A 24,244-nucleotide genomic window follows, 5' to 3' on the forward strand; every position below is an offset into this window, starting at 1 on the left:
CTAAGTCACTCCCCCTTCAGATTGCTATCACATTACAATCTGTGTGCATCCTGCTAGGTAAACATCACATTTGTTTAGTTTTACTTGATTGTTTTGAATCATACTTTCTAAAATATGTATATAAAATTCCTGTAAGAGTATGGGTGATGGGTAGTCTTAGGGGCTCTGAGTCTCTGAGGACAGGATCATACTCTCAGTGAGGAGAGTTCGAACAGTGCCCAGGAGAGATGGTAAGATTCCTCAAATATGCATGGATGACATATTAAACCTCTTCAGGCATGTTTTGATGAGGGATCAACTTTATAACATGGTGGAAACCTCTAAAAACTCGATTTTGCATAATACCCCCTCTAAAGTGGAGTCCTGCTTCTTCTCCGTGTATTTAGTGCTTCAATGTCTCTTTTGACCATTCTGGCGCTCAGATTGCCTAGACTATGAAACAGCTTTTCAAACACCTACTGTTTTTAGCCTTATTTCAGCTTGCTCACACTTCCCACAGTTGCCAGGGGAGGGCAAACAATATTTTTTTTTAGACTGTAATCAGAGATGAATCACTTTCAAGTTTTCTCCCGTCATATTCTAAACATGATTTGAATTGAAGAGTGAAATACTAAAATTGTTCAATTATGTGTTAAGTATTTAGTACAGTGTCATATGAGAATTTTCAGGCAGCTATTTAAAAAATTACAAGGTCCTCAAATGTTTGAGTGTCCCTAGCACAAGGTATAGAGAAAAGCTGATTTTTACATTTGGGATTTTCTGTTGTTGAAACATACAAAGCTGTCTCTTTTTATTACATTAACTGTGTAAGTCACAGTGTGGTAACCTTGTCTATGGGTGAAACTTCAGACTCAAAACAAACATGGGTTGCCACTAGAGAACAGACAGTGCAACAGGGAATGCTTCGTGTGATTTGGTGCCTTCGTGCAGGAGACTGAGATTAAAGGAGAAGCGGGTAGATTGGGGTGGGGATCGGGCCAGGCAGCGTGCATGTGCCTGTTTAAGGGACCCTCCTCTGGGGGTCTCTGCATGCAGGTGTACCCTCTCCCACTCCTCATCTGTTTGCTTGTTGTGGTTGGTAGATTTGAGATTAAGAAGCAGGCGTGTAGATGCAGTGAGGACGGGCCTGGTCTGAGGTGGTACCAGACGCGTGTCCTGTGGTTTCTTTAGTGACGCTGCTTCTCTGCTGTTGGTGTTTATGCTTGTGTTGGTGGTTGTGTGTCCGTCACCACACACACGCTCCTCACTCATTTAAGTGTGTGTTAGCAGGTCCCAGGAGAACCCTTTAACTCAGTCAGCATCAGCTCTTACACCTGAGGGAGCGCCTGGCGGTGCGGCACGCGCCCAACCCTGCCCACCCAACACCAGAAGCTGCTAATGAGCTACTGTTGTACACTCTTATGAAATATAATTGCATTATGGTGTGTAAATAAAGCCGGGGCGTGTTGTCACAGCATATGCTCTCTGCCTGGCCAAACAAGAACAACAAGGAGGCAGAGGTGGTGAGGGGCAACAGAAAGGAGCTCTTGGGAGCAGAGAAGTGTAGCTGTACGACAGGAGAGCTGATTAGCTTCATGTGGAAAGTGACTGCATTTTGTCTCAGTCTACATTATGGATTTACCAGTAACTTAAAAAAAACAACTAAATGTGGTGTTCTAAGCACTTCCGAACTAGAATAGTTCAACTATAATCCAGTGACTTTCACTCAAATGCAAAGATTCCATCCACAAAAAATTTACAATAATTTACATGGGTGCTCAATGTATATTCTTTGTGTCTCGGACACATTGGCCAACTGATGTAAACTAACACCAGTGTAGACACCTGCCCCAAGCAGCTGTATGTAAACATTAAACCTGACTGTGTTTGTGTGACTCTTTCAGGCTATTCGTTTGTCACTGGAGCAGACCCTACCGCCGGAGCCTGAGGAGGATTCAGGAGAACAGATCAGTAAACTGAGGATCCGCACTCCCAGCGGAGAGTTTGTGGAGAGGCGCTTCCTTGGCAGCTGTAAACTGCAGGTCCTTTTCGACTTTGTGGCCTCGAAGGGTTACCCCTCAGATGAGTTCAAGCTGCTCACCACCTTCCCTCGTAGAAATGTGAGTACTGGAAATCACCACATCGCTGTGTTGTGCCCAGACATGGGACACTGTATCTTGTATAGACAAGGTCAGAAGAACATCACAAAAAGAGACACATTTGACCACTCTAATCACTCAATTTAGACCTTAGTTCTCCCAGTACATGTAGTTACTATTGGACATGATTTATTAGTTAGGTCCACATGTCCTTATTAGGGTTCTGCCTATGCAATTTAAACCAACAGTTGTGCAGATGTATAATTTGGGACATATTAATTAGCGTGGGCCCTTTGTGAATACTGTACTCTGGCTGTATTAGGATACAGTTGTCAGCACTAACAGCATATTCTCTATGGTTCTGCTGCTTCTCGCAGCCTGCTACAAACAGTCATTAGAGGGCTTGGCCACTGCGTTGGGTAGCAGTGAGCTAATGAGCACCACCCATTTAATTAGCCATGCTGCTGGAAACAAAATGTGATTTCCATTCATCAAACCTCGCACATGAGGAGAGGTGCTTTCAGAGGTGTATGGTGTGTGCGCGAAGGCTTGCCCAGGCAGCGTGCCATGGTTGTCCATAGAGACCAGAGGGGCACAAACGCCTCCCTCCCACCCGCACATTAACGCATAGCTCACACTTTTCATTTCGTCACAATCACACACTTCAACACATGCACAAATATTTTCAGGCAAACACATGCCCCACTCACAACTTTGTCACTTAAAGGATTCACAGTTGTCTCTTTATAATCAAGAGTAAACATGTGTTTGAGACACAGATAAAGATGTGTCTGCATCGCAGATGAAATTCGGGCAAAAACAGGACGGAGGGATTAGAAGGGGAGAGAAGAGGAGAGGAACAGAGGAGATAAAAGCCTAAACAAAGAAAGATTTAATTAGAGAAACAGTCTGAAAAAGAAAAGGATTGAGAGACAAGCGAGAAAGATATTAAATTGAAGATGATGGCAGAGAATTCCAAAAAACAGAAAGAGGAGAGCTTTAGGGAAAGACAGGAGGAAAGGAGCTGAGTGGAAGTGCCAGTGCAAGGCTGTGAACACAGGCCCCTGTCTAATCCTGCAGCTCTGTGTCGTAATTAAATGAGAGGAGCAGAGGAACCCTCCATCCAGCCAGACGCTCCACTGTTGCTCTGCCAGGATCAGAGGATCCACTCTAGACCACTATTGCATTTGTAATGCGCCTTCTCCTGCACTGTGTGCACTGTCACTCTTTCACTGTAGGGAGCTCTCTTTAACTACATCTCATTCAGTCACAGCTCTGCTGATATTTACAATTAAACTGCACTTTTGGAATGGAGCGGGGGAAAGGTTATTTTAATGACTGGCTCTTATCATCTGATAATTCTTGGTTTAGGAGTGTTTGTAAATGACTAATTAATCATTTATGCAATAACATGGAAGATCAGATGTCTGTGACTCATGCATTTCCCACCTTCCTGTAGCTTTGCCAGTAAATGCCTATTAGTCTGTGTTTTTGGACGGAATGTGTATCAGCATTTGGTATCAGTGGCTTATGTCTTCAGCTCTACAGCAGGCCTTACACTGGCATCATTTGTTCTGGGCTTAGCCGTGCTCAGGAAACTAACCCTTGCTGTGTTTCTGCAAGTTTGAGGAGTCTTTTAGTGTTTCAGTTTTTGCTTTTCTCTTTCTCTGAGTTTTATGGAACACAAAGTGTTTTAAGCTGGGAATCTTACATCAGTTTGCAGAGAGCATGTTTAGACTGTGGGCCAAGTGATTTTTTGTTTCTAGACATTTGTGGACTGTCTCAGTGGCATATTCTGGTCTCTGTAATACTGTACCCCCTTTCACCTTCTCTTAATTCTTCCGCCAGCACCAAAGCCCTGTAGCCTAAATAATTCTTAGTGAAAACCTGAGATGGAGGAAAAATAAACAGCTGCACAGAGGAGGCCATGTGCTGAGCTCAGATAGATTTTACATCTGGAAAAGGCCAGTCCTTGTTTTGATAACTGTATTTGAGATTTAAACCACTTATTTATTATCAATGGTATATTTTGTCATTGGAATTTCCTTTTGACATTCTTTATATTATTTCTTAGTCTGTTTTAATTTTATCTCAGAATTTGGATAGAAATGACAGATGTTTTATTTTCCACTTAATGCACTCTTGTGTCAGTATCTTCTGCAGGTGTTCCTGTAGCTATTCTCAGAGGACCAGTTGCCTTTCCCTCCCTCTGTCTGATTTTCCCTCTTCTCTGCTGCCTCAGCTGCTGCACTGGTCCAGCTCCTTCTTTATGTCATCCCCAATAAGAATGGCTCATTATTTATACCTTCAGTGGTCAATATAAAAACATACATGCCCTGCTTTCTCTGTTTCATGCTCGTTTTCACACTGGCTCCTCCGCCCCTCCTTGTCCAGTGATCGTGGGCTTGTTCCTTTGAAGTGGCGTATTGGGCTCTGTTCTTTTCTGTTCACGCCCCGACTCAACGTGCTGTCAACACTCCTGGCAGCGGATAATGATCTCCCACTGCTTTTGTAATTGGCCAAATAAACACTTGACAACACTAGTTTAAAACAGACAAGTTATTTGGTTTTAATTAACATAGTCGGGCCTGTAATGGCTTCATTAAAAATGCGTTATTTCAGCTGCGCGCTGATTGTGTTGGAAACGGACATCTCAAGGCGCAGTGTTTATTTTGCTTTTCTTTTCTTTCATTGCCGTGTATTGCCTTAGTGTGGCCTTCCCAACTGCTATTCATCTTCAATTTAATATTTATTTTAAAATTTACACAAAGTACTAATTATTTGGTTTTTAGTTTACTGAAGTCTGCTGTCCAATAATGCCAAATACATGGGGGTGATATTAGCAGAATGTTTTATGTCATACAATTTTTCAAAATGAAAGAAAGATAAACTATCAAACAGTGCCTAGAAACACCATCTGTCTTTTTGTTTGGTTCCAGTTTTAAAATTAGACTCGCTGTGGAACTCCGTGATTGTTATGTGTCGCTGTTCAGACTCGGCTTTCAACTACAATGTGTTTTATTCTGTACATTAGGACCTGTTTGGAGGGTTCTTTTTATATTTACAAAAAATTTAAGCAAAAGAATAATTATAAGGTTTGGCTCTTTCCCTTTCATATTTCCCACAATTGTAAATCAATATAGCATATAATTGACTAAAGTTAAAATCTAGTCTGTCTTTTGAATGTATGGCTCTATGTATGTATGCACGGCAGCGACTGGAGGGGGAAATGGCTTATGCTTCTGCAGAGCAGAGGAAAAACAACAGCTTTGTTTGTTGACAGATGCCTTCGTACTTATGGTCTGTTAATTGGATAACAATGTAAACAATCACCGATGGTGCCCGTCTCTTGTGTCAGTGTGGCATCTTGTTTCCCTACTTTCTTTTTCCGAGTCAGATGCTGCTCAGCCCCTGTCGCACTCCCTGGTGCAGATTGTGCACTGCGAGCTCAGACTCCCAATGACGGAGCGCGCACACACACCTGCTCCACCCCAAAGCCTCATTTATTCTACCTGATGCCATGGTGTCACCACAGCCTGTCGGCTTCATTAGCATGGTGCCATCGGCCATGTGCAGCTCCTGAGGTGGGAGCAGGAGGCAGCAGCCTTGTGCTTTCCATAGGGATAGAATATGTTTGAGGCAAACACCATTTTCCTGTCTCTTCAAGGCGCTTGGCTCCCTGCCGTGCTCCGAGGCAGTCGCCTAGGTGAGGGGTGCAAGGTTGATGTAACAGCCCCTCCCTGCCCATACTGAGCTCACAGCGACCCGCTGAGAAGTCAAGAGTTTAAATGACACGTTGAAATGAGGACGGGGACATAAAGACAGGGAGTCAAAGACCACTGGTGTGTACATGGTGTGACATTTCCAAACTCCCATGGGAGACGAGAGGTGCCTGATGCTGATCTGTCACAGGCACCCACTCCTAATTTACTCTGCTCCTCTGGTCTTTTCTCACCCTGCCTTTAAACCTGGAGCGGTGTAGTTAGCACAAGTTTAAATGTGTAGATTGTTTTAATTATAGGCACCACCTAAGGATTGGCAAACAGGCCATCATAAGCTCTGCCTTTTCAGTCCATATGAATGGTCATCTAATAAGAAAAATCAAATAGAAAAAAAAACATTCACTTGTATACAGCAATAAATCGAGATGTTTTGTTTGGTTGGGAGACACATCAGAACTCTGTATACATTGTTTTTTTCTTGGACATATCACTTTCCTTGTTGTGGAAGAAACCTGTTTGTCCTTTAGCTTGCACTCTGACCTTTGCAGCAGGTACAGGAAGGTTAATTATCTGACTGCTTCTAATCAGAGGCTGTGCAGCCGTCATAGATAAGCCCTGCACAGGCTCAGTGTCACACAGCAGCGTCTGCCCAGGTGTGAGGAGGCCCCTGTAACTCAAGCCTGCTGCGATTAGGTCACATAAGCTCAGGGGCCCACTGTAGCGCTGTCTGCTACAGCCAACCACACAGATTGTCCTGTTCTGAAAAAACATAGGTCAGACGACCTAAATGTTTGTTAATGCAATCAGCTCCAATGTGGGTGGCACTGCATTATTCCTATGCTCTTAACAATAGTTCAGCTTCTGTGTCACATAAGTGTCCAACAGTGACATGTTTCCATTCCCAGAGCCCATTAGCTAATGGCTACACAGAAACACTGATAAAAATTACTAGTGTTAAGTTATAATTAGTAATATATAATTAGTGTTAAATTATAATTGTGTTGTGTTGGTTGTTGGTACACCTGACATAGGTTTGAATCTAAATACTTTAAATGGCAATAATAAAATGCATTTTTGCCAGTCTGATATTGTTTTTATGATTTATTTATCCTTGTTTCTTCTTGTTGCAGATTACACAGTTGGATCCTGCCTCGACACTGGTGGAGGCCAAGTTGTTCCCACAGGAGACACTGTTTCTGGAGGCTAAAGAGTAGGACAGAGACACTGGACTGGACTGGCTCCACACACACTAGTCACTGAGCATGGGCCCTGCCACTCTCTCTCCTCCTCTCACCCCAAAGACCCACCTCGCATCGGCATGCACATCCAGTGACAGAGTGCAAAGAGGCTAGCCCTGGGTCTGGCCATGCTACAGGACAGCCTGAGTGGAGCTCGGGCAGTACCACAAGCACACAGCCAAACACTTCACCTCCCTGATCTCCTCTATCCTCCTCAACTCACATTAAATGACAACCTTATGATGGAAACCGGAGCACAGAGCATTGAGAAACTGAGTGGACTCACAGTTGTCATATAGGAAAAATAATTCAAGAATACACCAAGGCTGCTTTTATAAAAACCTGTTTTTTGTGTTTGGAATTTACAAAATCCTAAATAAAAAATAAATAAATTAAGAAGAGACGCTGTCCAAAAGAGGTGATGCGTGTATCTTCTGCACTTGTGTTAAGGGTTTCGATCTTTTCCAGATTTCATCCTCCAGCCCACACCCTTCTGCCCATGTTTGCCACAAAGAAAAAAAACGGGCGTGAATTCTGCAGTGTTGCTCTGGACCGCACTGTCTTGATTTCATCAGCTTCTCCAAAACAATTAGTTCTGTTTTCTTTTCGCTCCAATTCTTTTGATCCTTTTTAAGTTTGATGCTGTATTAGTTTTAGTTGGATTTACATTATATAAAGTATATGAATATTGACAACAAACTGTGTTGCCCCCAAATCTTTTCTAACACTTATGAACAGAGTACCCATTAGTCTGTCATTTAGGGTTTTACTGGTACCATTTTGATGAAAGGCAACATAATTTACTCTATAATATTTTGAGTTCATTTCTAACTATCTCTATCAGCTTTATTTTGAATATAAAAGTACATTTTCTTCACATCTGCCTGTTCGCGCAGACCTTTAACGTACTCCTTTTACTTCTCTTAACTAATTAATGCCTTAAGTCTCTCCTTCACACACCACCTGCTATTATCCACCAAACAACAGCTCAGCTCCAGTCTTCACAGAGATCACAGGGCTTAAACCTCCATCTGTAGCACGGCTCCTCTATCAACTAAAGGCAAAGTTTAAACCTGGGGCACGGACAACTCCAGCAGAAATGGAAATTCCTTGTACAGAATAACATTTATTTTAAATTAACTTATGGACCCAAAGTCATGTTGCTAGATGTTCATTTATATTGGTGCACCATCATTTTAGTTATGTTTGTAATTATCGATGATTAATGACATTTTTGTGTATTTTCCCTTCTTTTTTTAGGGTAAAATTAAACATGTCTTTTTTATTATTATTACATAATTCCAAGAGAAGTCATCAGTAACAGCCTTTTTTCAGCTTTGTCTTGAGTCCATTTGCGTGCCCTCAAAGATTTTACATATTTAAGGGTCATTCTTGTCTCCACATTCAAGTAATAGTGTATAAACTACAGTGAATCAGACAAGCCTCTTATTCTGATTACACCTCTCATTGGGGCTGGGCAATATAAGAAATGACAAAAAAAATTTCATCTTGATCTATCACAAATCGATTAGATTTTTTTATTCTGTCTCATTAAAAATAAATAAAACAAACGCTTTCAAAATGAATTTCTTGAACCATCAACACAGTCTGTGCCATTTATCACAAAACATGCCCATTATCTGATTGAATCTCTATCTCAATTCTAATTTCATAGCTCTTCTCAATACATTTTCACCTGAATTATCATTGTCTTTTTCTGAATTTCTGGTTACCCTCGTTCTACATTCTTATTTTGTGACCAGGACCCTCTTAAAACTGAACCATATGGGAAATGTCAGTGTTATATGGCTGATGGCAGAGTGCAGTTGGATGCTGTGTTTGGTACAGCTCCGGGCGAGGGTGGTTAGACCCTGTGTATAACTGTGGGCCAATAGACAGGCAGGTGCATTACTATCTTCTGTCACATCTTATCTGCTTTAGGCCTCACTGAACTCTGTGGAGCTCCTCTCAAGTGTGACATTACTGTTTCTTCCACGCAGCTTTTCCACCTCTATGTGCTCAGGCTTGTCCTACAGTGATGATGACGATGCTGGAAACGCCCAAGACACAAAATGATATTTCACACTTGTCATTTTAATGTGTTTTGACCTGGAGTTTGGTTCTCAATACACCTGACTATTTAATGTAGAAAATTATATTTACCATACATTTACCATGCAAGCACAATGCTGCAGTTCCAAGGCTCATGTACCACTGTTAAATCCAGTCCATCTCTATTGCAACTCAAAAACTGTCTTTTTTGCCATTTTTGCTGCCCATACTTTGGAAATACACCATTTGAGTCGTATTTATAGTTTGGTCCTTTGAAATTACATTAACTTTGAATTATAAAGTCAGTTAGTCAGTTGGTTACTCTTACTTTTACTCATGAGTATTGGAGTACTTTTTTACTCTTGAGTAATTTCTCTGAGCAAAATTTTGTACTTCTATTTGTGTAAAGAGTAAAGTCTTACTCTTACTTGGGTTAAAATGTGCTTGTAGTTCAGTATATGTGTAAAAGTTGATACCTACTTTCCTTCTTCCTTCCTTTTTAGCATGTGTCACTTCTGTCCTCCAGCTAGATGTCTTAATCAGCAGTGGTCCTGTGATGTGTCAGAGGAAGATGAGAAAGTGTTTGTGTGCTAATGTGCTTACTGCGTCTCCCCTCACACACATGCACAGATCCAGTGGAGGGGCATCAGGTTTTTCTGTCTTGATTCTTGGGTGACAAAAGAAAAAGGCGTCCATGATGTTTAACCAGCTCCCGCCGGGGTCAAGAATGCAGCTCACTGAATTCCTGACACAGTCCTCCCTCCTTTTGAAGTGAAGGCTGCTCCACTAAAGCATCTCCTCCAACATCCCCAGACTCTGCTAACCTGGAGGGTCAGCCCCAGTTTACTTTCTCAGAGTGCCCAAAGAAACAGAATCTACGAGGCTTAAAACTGTTGGGATGGGCACAATGGCAGGGCACTTTCTCTCAGGCTATGCAGACCCATTCACAGTACTATTTGTGAATGAGACAATAGTGACTTTTAATCAGGGTAAAAACAGTATTTGGACTTCTGTGTTACATCAAATCTTGCTTTTATATGGGCCCATTAAAAGGTAGTGCAAGTTATGGACATTTTGTTAACTTTTACTAACAAAAAAAAAAAAGTAAATAAATAAAAATTCCTGCATATCTAGAATTATATTCAGTGCCTCGGATTTAAAAAACATGGCCAACTTTTTCTGGCTGCCATTGACGACAAATTGGCAGAGGAGAAACGTGAATTAATAATTAGTCATACAATTTGTGAATAATAAATAATGATATTATTATTATTATTATTATTATTATTATTATTATTATTATTATTATTATTATTATTATTATTATTATACTGATTTATTTCAACGCAATAAAAAAAAATCCTGCAGGCCAAATTTAGACCAGAGACCAAAAAATGTAAAAACATGCCCCTCAAAAATGATTAAGGCAACTATAACTACATTTAATATATGAATTTATTTTGGCGGGGGGTGGAAGTGAGTAGGCCTTAAATGACATGAGTTTTGAAAAGAGATTCATAGACGTGCGTACCCTGCGCAACCTTGATTGTGCGTTGAAGTTGCCGATTTGGAATTTTATAATAGTTTACCTATTTAACTACAGGCTAAAGTAGTCTAATGAATTTCTCCCTATTTTTATTTTACATGCTATTGCTCATCTTTAAGTGAAAGGCAGATGTTTCCATCGCGATCAACTACCCGTGCGTAATGCGCAGCACCTTGTAATTACATTTGGCAAAAAAAAAAAAAAAAAAAAAAAAAAAAAAAACCCTGTTTCTGTGGCTGTCCGAATGTCTGGAATGTGTACATCTAATTGTTGCTAAAGCGTGTCATACTAGAAAAACAACAAACACAAAAACAACGTTTTAACAGAGCTGCCATAATTAGTTGTATTTGTCAATTTTCTCTATTTGAGACCTGGTGCCTTCTAAAACCTGTAGCATTCGGATTATGAGCCGCGTGGGATGGGCCCAAAGCAATAAATGGGCCAGTGGGGTTCTGAATGGGCGCAGAGGCGTGAAGGGGAGTAATTACTGCTTCATATTAATTGTGTTTTTTCCCCTTTCTAAGTCATCCGCACACTCGGGCAGTGAGGCAAAGCTATGATGGTGGTGACATCTAGGAGGGCCAAGTCTTTGTACAGAACACTTCAAGTTTCAAAAACAAGGCCAATTGAAGCGGCCGAGCTCAAAGCCGGAGCTATTGTGGGCGAACACATTGAGTTTTGATTGAGGACAATGGTGTTTCTCAAATTTCTCGCAAAAAGAAAGCCATACTCCATCTGTGATCTCAATGAGCGCCTATTCATGAGCTTGCTTCTTTTCTGCGCCTTTCGTTTGCTGGAGAAAAGGAGGCAGATGTGGAGGGATAGATTTGGGCAGAGCGCGTTTTAATTGGCTGCGCGGTGTGTAGTGTGTGTGTAATGTGTTCACATTGGATTTAGGGCCCTGCAGAAGGAGAGCGAGGCATCCCAATAATCTCATCGTGTTGATGAATACTTGTAGCCCATTCATTAAACAAAGATAATCCCTGCCAACGTACCTCGGGGGCAAAAAAGCGGTATTTTAGTTTGTGAGACAGGGACGCTGAGTGCAGGCCAACAACGGCTTTAGCGGAGAGGCCTATCACATCTTTAAAATATTCATACGCCGTTTCAGGGTTACCCCCAATTTACTGTTAAGGGCGAACTTGGCTTCTTTGACGCATCCAGAAATTTACCCTGCAGCCTTTGCTTTATGGCATGTATCTTATCCTAATTTACTCAAGTTAATATTATTTTTAAATTAACATTAAGTAACAAATAGCCTCCGTTTCAAACTAATAATAATCATAATCATAATCATAATCATAATCATAATAATAATAATAATAAAACTAAACATAAAATGCAAATTTTTTAGGCATACAGCCTAAAAAAGTTGTTTCGTATCATATATATTATCATATATATTTTTATTGAGCCTACCGTAGCCTAACTATATGGACAGCAATTATAAAACATGTGTTTTCGCATCACAGTAATGCTAAACCTATTCCCTGTGTGAAGTGCCCTATTGGTGCACCCGTCAAGCGTGTAAATAGTTGTGTGAAAAGGCCCGTGCGTTGCTTTTCTCCTCGGCTCCTTGTCGAAGTGCTACTCTAACCTGTGGCTCTGCGGCGGGAGAGCGCGGGAGGGGACCCGGGCTCCGGCGGGCTGCAGGCGGGGCTCAGACAGTGGGAGAGGCCGCTAGAATGGCGCGCTGGGGCTGCAGGGCAGCGGAAACATGCTGCTACATATGTAGGGTCAAGCATGGCCATTGTTGTCTTCTTAAAAGGGTGTAAAAACTCACTGGTCTGTAGCCGACATCAAAGGAATCAAAGGTACTCATAGTTTATGATGCATAGGCCTAATGAAGTGCGTAAAAGAATGTTGGATTCACGTGCGCACCGTCACGGTTAATTGCGCGTGGGACAGTTTTAATTGGTTCTGGGGAATAATGATCGTGCGTACTGGGGAATAGGCTAAGTAATTTACGAAATATATATTTCCGATAAATGATCAGGAATAAGTAATTGCTGCCTTTATAAATTATAATCTGTATTTGATCTGCCATTGGTTTGTTTTAATAGAACAAAGATTCAGCTAAATGTGAGACGAGAAGGGATGCTGTGTTTTTAATTAACTGTAGTCTTCCTTTCTTTACTTTGGCTCTATACCTGCACTCCACAAACACAATCAAAATGTCTCCTGTAATGAGAGTGGAGTGCGCCCATCCCGCCTGACTCAAGTGGAAGTAGACGCACGTATGTTTGTAACTAGCACTTTGTCACCGGTTTCACTCGCACGAGACGTCCGCTTGTGCTCATAATTACTCTGAATGTCAAAAGATGTAGTTTTAATATCGCGTCTTTTAGCTGGTTGGCGAGGTAATTAAGGTGCGGATGACAGTGGTGAGGGAAACAGATGGCATTTGCTTCGAGTGATTGAGAAAGTAAACAATGAGGCTGGGAGGAGAGAGGACGGCTGCACGCACCCACCGCCGCCGTGCGCGCGAGATGCCGCCTCTGAAGTCCCTGTCCATCAGCTGTCTCATCAGGCTACAGAATAAAACCTGTTTGGATAAAGTGGAAGGACTGAACATAATAATAATAATAATAATAATAATAATAATAATAATAATAATAATAATAATAATACATACATACATACATACATACATACATACAATACTTAATAATAAAACAAGTCATGTTATCCACAGTTGGTTCTCACTTGGTTCGCTCAAAAGTGGTTAACAAAGAAAACACAAGCTTACCAAAAAGTTTAAGTCATTCTGCGTTTTTCAAAAGTAGAAAAGGGGTGAAAACACATAAAAGTGGTGCCTTCAGTTTGGCCAAATGTTGACACTGCTTGTCGCCCGTCTATTTTTAACGAGCAAACATCAAGCGTTAATTTGGCCTATAAAACTGTCAGAGTGTAAAAACCTGGCGGTATTATTAACGCTTACGGCAACAAGAGGTTCGTCTGTTCGTCTTAAAGAATGAAAACTGTTTTCACAGCAGAACCCGGTGTTTGTTACGGTATATAGTCCGTTTAAATAAATCCACAACTTTCTTCTAAATAACTGAATTATAATTTACTATAACATAAAAGACTTTTCTTGCGATAATGTAAACGCAGAAAACAACCGTTCAACATTGGCGCGCGTGGATAAGCCGTGACAGTTCGCTCAAAACAACAGAAAGAATTATACTTACCTTCCACGATGTTTTCATGCACCAGAGTATTTTGAAAAAAGCTGACCCTGAACTATTATGACATTAGATGACCGTGTTTGTACGAGTTCATAATACGTTTAATTCACTATTTCCAATCTGTTCTAAACAGCCCTGCATGCGTATACACTTTTATGCCAAAGAGTAAATAAAAATAAAAAGCTAATGAAATAACATTGTTTGTTAAAGTCCCTCATATATTTTAGAAATGGGCTACAGAGCATCGATTTGAGCTTTCGGGGACCTCCCTTCACAATCTTAACACTTGATATTTGGAGGAGAACTCAGGTGGACACAGTAGAAATAGACAAGCCAATCAGGTTCCTCCGTTCCGTCGGCCAATGACAGACGCCACATTGTTGTCAAATTTGTCTAATGAAAACGTAGGAGCAACAATAGAGAGGGAGCAGGGGATCTGTATCCACTGACAATCTCTGGAGGAAGTTAGTGTCTCAGGCTGCACCGTGTAACAACCTCAGCTCGCGGACACTCCAAACTTCACTTGAAGAAGGAGCTGCTCCTCGGACCGACTCCGGCTCAGTGCGGATCCTCTTTGGCTATAGCGCGCGTGTATGCACACCACCCTGCTCTTTTTGGACAGTTTCCAGTCGTTTGATCGATCTTAGATTTTCAACATCTGAACAAACCTGCTCTGTGCCATGACCAGTGCGGACCAGATGTGATCCATTCGCCAACGCACATCTTATACTTTCTACCTCTGCTATTTTATTGTGCGTAAACCTCACAGATAGGCTTAATCGAAAGACGTCAGCCATGGATTTGAGACCGGAGCTTCCCACAGTCTCCTCTGCCTCACAGGTGCACCCTGGAGCGACCTCCATCCCAGTGTCCATGGCCAGCAACCTGCTGCGCGGCCCGCCGCTTCTACTTCGCGCCGCTGACAAATACCCGCGCACCCCAAAGTGCGCACGCTGCCGGAACCACGGCGTGGTGTCCGCACTGAAGGGCCACAAACGCTACTGCCGCTGGAAAGACTGTATGTGTGCCAAGTGCACACTGATTGCGGAGCGGCAGCGCGTCATGGCAGCACAGGTGGCCCTGAGGCGGCAGCAGGCGCAGGAGGAAAACGAGGCCAGAGAACTTCAGCTGCTCTACGGCACCGCGGAAGGACTAGCGCTGGCCGCGGCAAATGGCATCATCCCCCCTCGACCAAACTACGAGGTGTTTAGCTCTGTGAGCAACGAAAGCAGCTCAGGTAATCACCGCCTGCTCTTGTCAACAAATAATCTACAGTTCTGAAAGAATAGCCTTTGCAATAGAATCACACAGTTAATCATTTGACAACGATTCAGTGGTTGGTTATGTATTATTTTGTATTTCGACGCAACATTTTGTCTTAATGTCTTGTTAATGTATTCTCTCCAATCCACTTTAACTTCTCCCCTTTGACATTTCAGAATCAAGTCTTCAGAAGTATGAACTTTTTCCGAAGAGCCAGCTATCGGGTCCTTCCACTCCGCCTCAAAGTGGGGGCAAAGGCGCGTGCAATGACAGTGACCCTGCGCCAGGTATGTCTTCTCCGGATGGGCGCCACGCGGGCTCGGGCTCAGAGAACGGGGACAGCGAGTCTCTCATTAGTTCTCCGGTGTCCAAACCGGTGAAAGATAGCGAGGACACCGCCGGCTCCATCAGCTCCTTGGGCTCCGACTCTGGCTCTGACACGGACAAGGACGAGCACGAGCCCTCTGCATCTGCAGCCTCGCGACACATGAACGCAATTGACATCTTGACGCGCGTATTTCCTAGCCATAAGCGCAGCGTACTAGAGTTGGTCCTGCAGGGCTGTGGGCGAGACGTGGTGCAAGCAATCGAGCAGATACTTAACAACAAGACGGGCCCCGAAGAACCATGGGCAGCAGATAAAGCGCTGCAGAGCGCACAGCCTCCTCCATCCTCCGCTACACCCACTGCACCCACTAGACCCATGCTGCCCGGGGCCATGACGCTCAGTACCCGCTCGGCCTTTTCCCCACTTCAACCCAACGCACCGCATTTTGGCGCTGACCCCAGCACTTACCCGCTGGGCACACCCCTGGGACTCAACCCGCTGCGCCTCGCGTACTCTGCGCACAGCCGCGGGCTCGCCTTCATGGCCCCCTACTCCACTACAGGTCTCGTGCCCACTCTTGGCTTCAGACCTCCCATGGACTATGCTTTCAGTGACCTGATCAGAGACAGGACAGTATTACACAAGGAGCAGGGCTACAGCGGGCTATATGGTCCCCTGGTCAACAACACACCGGACAAACAGTGAAAGGCCTGCACGCACCTCATTGACACTTGTCATGTGAACTGTAGTGTTAAATGCTCTGGCAACGTGTGTAATGTGTATTTGCCACTTACAGCTGTAAATAATAGGAATATCCGCCCGATAGTGACATTGTTCAAATGGACAAACCCACCTTACTGATATAATTTTGTTTTGTTCTAGTTATTTCTGAAAGACATTCCATTTCAGCGCATTTGTCAATAAAATCTGAACGATGCCAAATCCTGCAAGCTGGCGAAGTGAAGAGTAAACACCAATAAGCCACTCGGAGGCTATGCATTTATTACAGTTTTCATGTGAATCTGCAGGATTTATCGTTCATTTGAACATTCCCTTCTCTCTGAATGTGGCCACTCTGAGGCTTAAGTTATTATTAAACGTGTAGCTCCCGAATGTTAACCCTATAAGAGACTGCTGTTGTGAAACGAAATAATGATGTGTGACTGGCTGCCATTCCTCCGTTTTATTTCTTCAGTTTTAGTTTATTCCCAAATGCCTGGCTGTATTATATAGCTTATATAATAGATTTGCTAAAGCGAAATGCTCTGGCTTTTCGTATGTCGTTGGGTCATTTTAAAATGTTGTGACAAAGTGCTGAATGCTGTCTGGTGTTCTTCAGATGTTGAAGCTTTGCTGTCACATTGTATTGAATCACTAAAATAAATGTTATTTTAAAAATTATAGGCTAAACGTTATTATTATTATTATTATTATTATTATTATTATTATTATTATTATTTATGTATTTTTTTTTTTTTTTTTTTCAAATTAGGGAAAATGCCATAGTGGGCCTAATGGCAACATTAAATTAATATGGCACGTGTTTGTCTTAATTCAGGTTATAGAGTTATAGGCCATAGATATATTTACCCCTCTTTTGTCAGCGATAGCCGAGTTTTGCTCTAAATAAAACTTACTTTAAACTGACAACTTTGTAACAGTTTAAACGCGCTTTATTTAGGCTATTTTACAGATAGAAAAAAATAACTGTATTGCGGCGTATTGACATTATATTGATTATCCTTAAAACCCTTAAAACAGGCCTAAAAATAATTAGTCTGAATAAATAATTAATTCATAACTATAAGCAAATAAATTGTCTTTTGTAAAAAATAGACACATTTTTAAATATATGGTTTAATCCCATTTTCATTGTAAAAAAAAAAAAAAAAGAGAGAGAGACAGAGACAGAGATGCATAGTCAACATTAACAAGAAAAACACGCAACACGCTCAGGTTCGGGTAAACCAATATTTTTCTTCCTTGTTGAAGAAACATTTCTGGGTGAGGGTAGGCCATTGTTAAACTTGGCCTTTATTGTTATTTGAAATAGTCTAGATATATAGGCCTATAGCTAATCATTTTCATATGAAAGCGCCACAATAGCTGCATAGGCCTACAATTTTTTTTCCACATAGTTCATAAGTCCAGATGAACAACATTCCCCTTGCGCTAAACATTTCAACTGCGCCAATAATATCAATCAGTGCGTCTCCATTTTCTACAGCTTATCCAATGTAATTGTTTTAAACAGGCCCTAACCTGCAATACTCCTCCAACACGGCGCAAACTGAATCTGACAAAGAGCTATGGCGCCCCTTGTGGGACAAACACTCTATGACCACTCATGACTTTAAACATCCCTGTCATGACTCCAGCGCTATTGTGCACAAGTAGTAACAAACGAACACAAGATATATAAAATATAAACTTGAGATGCATAGGCCTGTAGGCTACCAATACATGAAAGAATATGAGGGGAAATCACATCCAAATCACATCAACTGTCTGTACTATGGCTGATATACCACTAGATGACAGTGTTGTATCGTACCTTTTTCACTCGGGGCGCGCTAATAGAGCTGATAGGATTTGTGTAAACTTTTAGACTACTTGCTTGAAGCCACAGTTACCTTTTGTTTTAAGCAAAAATACACAAAAAATTTAGATTTTTTTTCTTTCCATTTCTGACGTGTGCATTCCACTGAAAATTTTGAAAAACAGGTGCCCTTACTCTGAAAGCCAAGGGCTTGAGTCTCAACAAAGTGTAGTACTACCGTGTATGCCTGTAAGTGTAGTACTACTGTGAATGTCTATAAGTAGTACTACTGTGTGCGCCTGTAAGTAGTACTATTGTGTACACCTATAGGTGTTGTACTACTATGTACACCTATAAGTGTGGTACTGCTTTGTACACCTATAGGTGTAGTATTACTGTGTACACCTATAAGTGTAATACTACTGTGTACGCCTATAAATAGTACCACTGTGTACACCTATAAATGTAGTACTACTGTGTACACCTATAAGTGTAGTGCTACTGTGTACGCCTATAAGTGTAGTACTATTGTGTACGCATATAAGTAGTACTACTATGTACGCCTATAAGTGTAGTACTATTGTGTACGCCTATAAGTAGTGCTACTGCGTACGCCTATAAGTGTAGCACTATTGTGTACACCTATAAGTAGTGCTACTCTGTACGCCCATAAGTGTAGTACTACTGTGGAAGCCTATAAGTGTGGTACTATTGTGTACGCATATAAGTAGTACTACTGCGTACGCCTATAAGTGTAGCACTATTGTGTACACCTATAAGTAGTGCTACTCTGTACGCCCATAGGTGTAGTACTACTGTGGAAGCCTATACGTGTAGTACTATTGTGAACGCCTGTAAGTAGTACCACTGTGTGCGCCTGTAAGTAGTACTACTGTGTATACCTATAGGTGTAGTACTACTGTGTACACCTATAAGTGTAGTATTGCTGTATATGCCTATAAGTAGTACTACTCTGTACGCCTATAAGTGTAATACTACTGCGTAGGCCTATAAGTGTAGTACTACTGTATACACCTATAGGTGTAGTACTACTGTGTACACCTATAGGTGTAGTATTACTGTGTACACCTATAAGTGTAATACTACTGTGTACGCCTATAAATAGTACCACTGTGTACACCTATAAATGTAGTACTACTGTGTACACCTATAAGTGTAGTGCTACTGTGTACGCCTATAAGTGTAGTACTATTGTGTACGCATATAAGTAGTACTACTATGTACGCCTATAAGTGTAGTACTATTGTGTACGCCTATAAGTAGTGCTACTGCGTACGCCTATAAGTGTAGCACTATTGTGTACACCTATAAGTAGTGCTACTCTGTACGCCCATAAGTGTAGTACTACTGTGGAAGCCTATAAGTGTGGTACTATTGTGTACGCATATAAGTAGTACTACTGCGTACGCCTATAAGTGTAGCACTATTGTGTACACCTATAAGTAGTGCTACTCTGTACGCCCATAGGTGTAGTACTACTGTGGAAGCGTATACGTGTAGTACTATATTGTGAACGCCTGTAAGTAGTAGCACTGTGTGCGCCTGTAAGTAGTACTACTGTGTATACCTATAGGTGTAGTACTACTGTGTACACCTATAAGTGTAGTATTGCTGTATATGCCTATAAGTAGTACTACTCTGTACGCCTATAAGTGTAATACTACTGCGTAGGCCTATAAGTGTAGTACTACTGTATTACACCTATAGGTGTAGTACTACTGTGTACACCTATAGGTGTAGTATTACTGTGTACACCTATAAGTGTAATACTACTGTGTACGCCTATAAATAGTACCACTGTGTACACCTATAAATGTAGTACTACTGTGTACACCTATAAGTGTAGTGCTACTGTGTACGCCTATAAGTGTAGTACTATTGTGTACGCATATAAGTAGTACTACTATGTACGCCTATAAGTGTAGTACTATTGTGTACGCCTATAAGTAGTGCTACTGCGTACGCCTATAAGTGTAGCACTATTGTGTACACCTATAAGTAGTGCTACTCTGTACGCCCATAAGTGTAGTACTACTGTGGAAGCCTATAAGTGTGGTACTATTGTGTACGCATATAAGTAGTACTACTGCGTACGCCTATAAGTGTAGCACTATTGTGTACACCTATAAGTAGTGCTACTCTGTACGCCCATAGGTGTAGTACTACTGTGGAAGCCTATACGTGTAGTACTATTGTGAACGCCTGTAAGTAGTACCACTGTGTGCGCCTGTAAGTAGTACTACTGTGTATACCTATAGGTGTAGTACTACTGTGTACACCTATAAGTGTAGTATTGCTGTATATGCCTATAAGTAGTACTACTCTGTACGCCTATAAGTGTAATACTACTGCGTAGGCCTATAAGTGTAGTACTACTGTATACACCTATAGGTGTAGTACTACTGTGTACACCTATAGGTGTAGTATTACTGTGTACACCTATAAGTGTAGTACTACTGTATATGCCTATAAGTAGTACTACTGTGTACACCTATAAGTGTAGTACTACTGTGTACGCCTATAAGTAGTACTACTGTGTACACCTGTAAGTGTAGTACTACTGTGTACACCTGTAAGTGTAGTACTACTCTGTACACCTGTAAGTGTAGTACGACTGTGTACGCCATTGTTTCCCAAAGACTGGGTCACAACAGTCAGGTGGGTCGCAAGAGATTTATTTTGGGTCACCTTGTCACAATCTGCATGTATCTGCATGTTTTGTATATGTGTATGATTTGACTATTTTGAGTATTGACTTGGGTTGCGAAGGTTTGTGACTTTTAAACCATGGGTCCCCAGAAAAAAAGTTTGGGAAACGTTGGTATATGCCTTTAAGTGTACTACTACTGTGGAAGCCTATAAGTCCTTTAGAAATGTACGTTTCAAAACAATGCCAGGTAGACAAGTTTAATGCCAAATATTTTGGAACATTTCAGGAAAAGTAATAACATCTCCATGGAGACAAGCAAGTGTAGATCCTCCACTAAAAGTTACAGTGCGCCTTTAATTTTGAGAGTAGTTTTAAGACTCCATACTATTCCTATGTATTATATTTTACAGTGTGTAACAGTGCTTTTATTTGAGTGCTTGAGTTACTGTGAGTTTACTAGGGACAAAAGGTTTATTTTGACCATATTAAAAAATTTACATTTGCATTTCTTGCCCCGATCATTCAGATATGAATTTTGTGTGGTTTGTCCTTTAAAAATATCAGATATTGTGCATTATTTAATGTTCTATCCTTCTATTCATATATAGAAAATCATATATAGACATTTCTGAACTCTAAGATTTTCCTAACATCTTCACTCTGCAACCATTGTCCAGTTGATATGATTTGAATTTTTTCTTTTACTGTAGATCATACCTGGGCGACTGAAGGACTGAGGGATTACACATAAACCTACAGAAGAAAAACAACCCCTGTAAACTATTGGAGAGGCTCTGGCTAACCCATGTCCAGTGAAATAACTGGATACATAATATAATACTGTACAGAAAATGTGTATTCTGAATACTAATTTTGAGCAACTGTATTCCAGTACAGTTGTGGTGGAATTCAGAATACAACTTCTTTCCTAAATCAAAAGCAATACATGGCAGTACTTCATCATGTAATTTTGGCTTTGAAGTATTCAGAATACAGTACTCAGATTGGCCAAATTAAGTAAATATCTTGCCTGAATTCCTCCATAGTCACAGGACTTCTCTGTCAGGTGTTAATGGTTGGTGGAGCTATTTTTTTCTTGTACAATAGTATTCTTATTTACTGGTGATGTTTAACATATTACGTTGCTCATTTTTGCAGCATTCTGCCTCCTAACTTGCTTCAAATGGGAGTCATCAAATTAAGATTCCTTTTTTCGACATTGCTGCACTCATCTAAATGTGCGATGCACACACACACAGCTGGGGTACACCACACATACATATTTGCCCTTGGGAAAACTTACACAATTATGTCTGGAATGGAGTTCATTCTTTGCCTTCAACAACTCATTAACTGCATATTGCAAATTGTACGTTTCAGCAGAAAGCACTGATGAGGAACAGCATGAACAGGGTAATGGCACAGACCAGCATCATTTTAACTGTGTTCAGAATTTATTAGCATATCTCTGTGACTATTGTAGTATGTGCGGGGGCTAATACTTTGACCACTTAGACCTCTCTCAAGGGGAAGTATATACTGGCTCTTATCTTTAATTAAGAAGTAAATAAATGTACCAGTTGGGTAATGTTATTTTTCGTACTTGATAAAAAAAATAAAGCCAAATTAAAGCTGAATAAATTGCAGAACATTTCTGCAAAAGCTCATAATTGATTTTTCATAATATGTCTCCTTTAATAAAACTGATGTGCATGTGTACGAAATGTGCGACCATTGAACTTGGCAAAATAAGCTGTAAATTCTTTATATGTGTTATTCTTTTATTCTCATCTGTGAAATTTTAGTAGTTTTGGTTTTAGTAGTTTAGTTTTAGAAGTTCAGAAGTTTTAGAAGCCTTATGAAATATGATTTTATGTCTATGTTTATGTTGTTTGTATAACTTATGTATGGAAGATAACTCCAACTGCAAACCAGTTCTACATTTTACTAAGACAGAATAGGCTACAGAACAAGAACATGAGTTACAATGTTGTGTTGTAGGAGATAGAGTGTGCAGTGAGAGCAGAGAAGGAACTGTGAGAATGTGGGTCAGGCAGTGGGCACATTTGAACTGAGGAAACATTATTGACACCCCCGTCTGCCCCTCTCTCTGACCAGCAATTACACCCTCCAAATGATGATCTATACAAGCTGAGGGCCTGACTGCAGAGGAAGAGAGAGGGAGAGGGATGGAGATAGATGAAGCAGGGCCCCTGGTCTCGGCCCCTGCAGATTGATTATTGATCAGAGGGACAGAGATGGATCGGGGTGTAGAGGACACTGGCCTGTAGTGAGGAGTAGGCGGATATACTCGGAATCAGTGATTTAGGTGAGAAGAGGATACAGGCGCATTGGAGTGCAGCACTGTAGTGGCCACTAGAGGGAGCTATTGAACAATATATACCTCTTTCTGAAATGCCGTTTAGCGCAGACGCACCGACGTTTATTGAAGGGTGAGTTTATTAACGCTGTTACATGTGTCTCAATAGTGTTTAGAGTAAACATAGCGCTCATGTAGGTTAGTATAGAAGCAACAGCATACCGTTTTTAGTTTAACATTTCAGGTCTACTCATTGGTAGGCTACTGAAGTTGGCCTATTATTCTTCTGAACCCACGTTTTGAAATAACTCGTTACTTGTATTATTATGTCAGTTGGAAATAATCTTGCTAAATGAATTACGTTCCTTTTATTGTTTTTAGAGCTGTATCAAGTTAGCACATTTTCCACTATATGCTGATTTTGCAGCTCACATTATATTGAGTTAGCCTACTTTGTTTACAGTCATTGGGACACATAACGGTACAGCAGTACTCATAATAGGCTATAGGCCTGTCTTTCATATTTATAGAGTGTATCTATGTGAATGTGTGATGTACAGCAGAAAATCGGTGCTGTCTCACATTTGTGTCTGTGTCACCGTGGCCGTGCCTTTCATGTGCCCTGTGTGGACGCGTGTGTTTGTGCGTTTCCTGCTCTGGCTCTGCGGCCCGCGAATATCGCAGAGTGATAAAGGAGCAGAAGGAGGCGGCTGGCCGCAGAGCCGCGTGTGCTGGAGTCAGATACAGAGAAAATGAATGTTGTGCCGAGCGCTGCCCAGCTCACAGCGTACGCTGGTGCCTCCACTGATGGCACTTCTGACACTCTGCGCGCCAAAAGACATTATTTGTCTTGAAACTATTAAATGCTGTCCTAAGTACGAGAGAGTCCCACTACACAGCAGCAGCAAATTCCCCTCAAAACATATTTGCCCCCTTGGTTTTCATTTGCTATAATCCAAAAACTGGGTGTTCGATCAAAAATCCTGGCCAAAACACAACTAAAGTAAATATGCAATGCCATTATTGGGAATCAAACTTTGACTGTTGGTTAGTGGGCAAACATATAAACACTACAAACGCATATACAGCACAGAGTAATATAAAGGCAGCTGAATTGCCCTTTAAAGTATCAAATGATCAAATTATTTCAATAAACCCATAAAAAATTAACCAAAAATAATTAGACCTCTCATCTAGCTAAACGGTGACTGGGTGAGTATCTGTAATTCTGTACTCACTGCTTGAAGATCCCAAGACCGGGAACTTCAGTTTCCAGCACCAATCCAAAACATCCACCAT

General features: G+C 41.3%; 2 protein-coding genes across 2 annotated transcripts in view; both read left to right on the plus strand.

Annotated features, from left to right (window-relative positions):
- faf1 (Fas (TNFRSF6) associated factor 1) overlaps positions 1-7,737 on the plus strand; it is a 40,344-nt gene extending 32,607 nt beyond the window's left edge. The window contains exons 18-19 of the mRNA XM_020924766.2: positions 1,884-2,099; positions 6,931-7,737. Of these exons, the coding sequence (XP_020780425.1) occupies positions 1,884-2,099; positions 6,931-7,014 (300 nt within the window). The 3' untranslated portion in view covers positions 7,015-7,737. The remainder of the gene's footprint in view (positions 1-1,883; positions 2,100-6,930) is intronic.
- Positions 7,738-13,439: 5,702 nt separating this feature from the next.
- On the plus strand, positions 13,440-16,695 carry dmrta2 (DMRT-like family A2). Its single transcript, XM_020924846.2, has 2 exons — positions 13,440-15,061; positions 15,264-16,695. Exons 1-2 carry the CDS (start codon positions 14,620-14,622, stop codon positions 16,118-16,120), a joined length of 1,299 nt encoding a protein of 432 aa, XP_020780505.2. The 5' UTR covers positions 13,440-14,619; the 3' UTR covers positions 16,121-16,695.
- Positions 16,696-24,244: the final 7,549 nt, after the last annotated feature.

This window comes from Boleophthalmus pectinirostris, unplaced genomic scaffold (assembly GCF_026225935.1).
Source record: "Boleophthalmus pectinirostris isolate CB_2022bp ecotype Guang Dong unplaced genomic scaffold, ASM2622593v1 HiC_scaffold_7, whole genome shotgun sequence".
Lineage (NCBI taxonomy): Eukaryota > Metazoa > Chordata > Actinopteri > Gobiiformes > Gobiidae > Boleophthalmus > Boleophthalmus pectinirostris.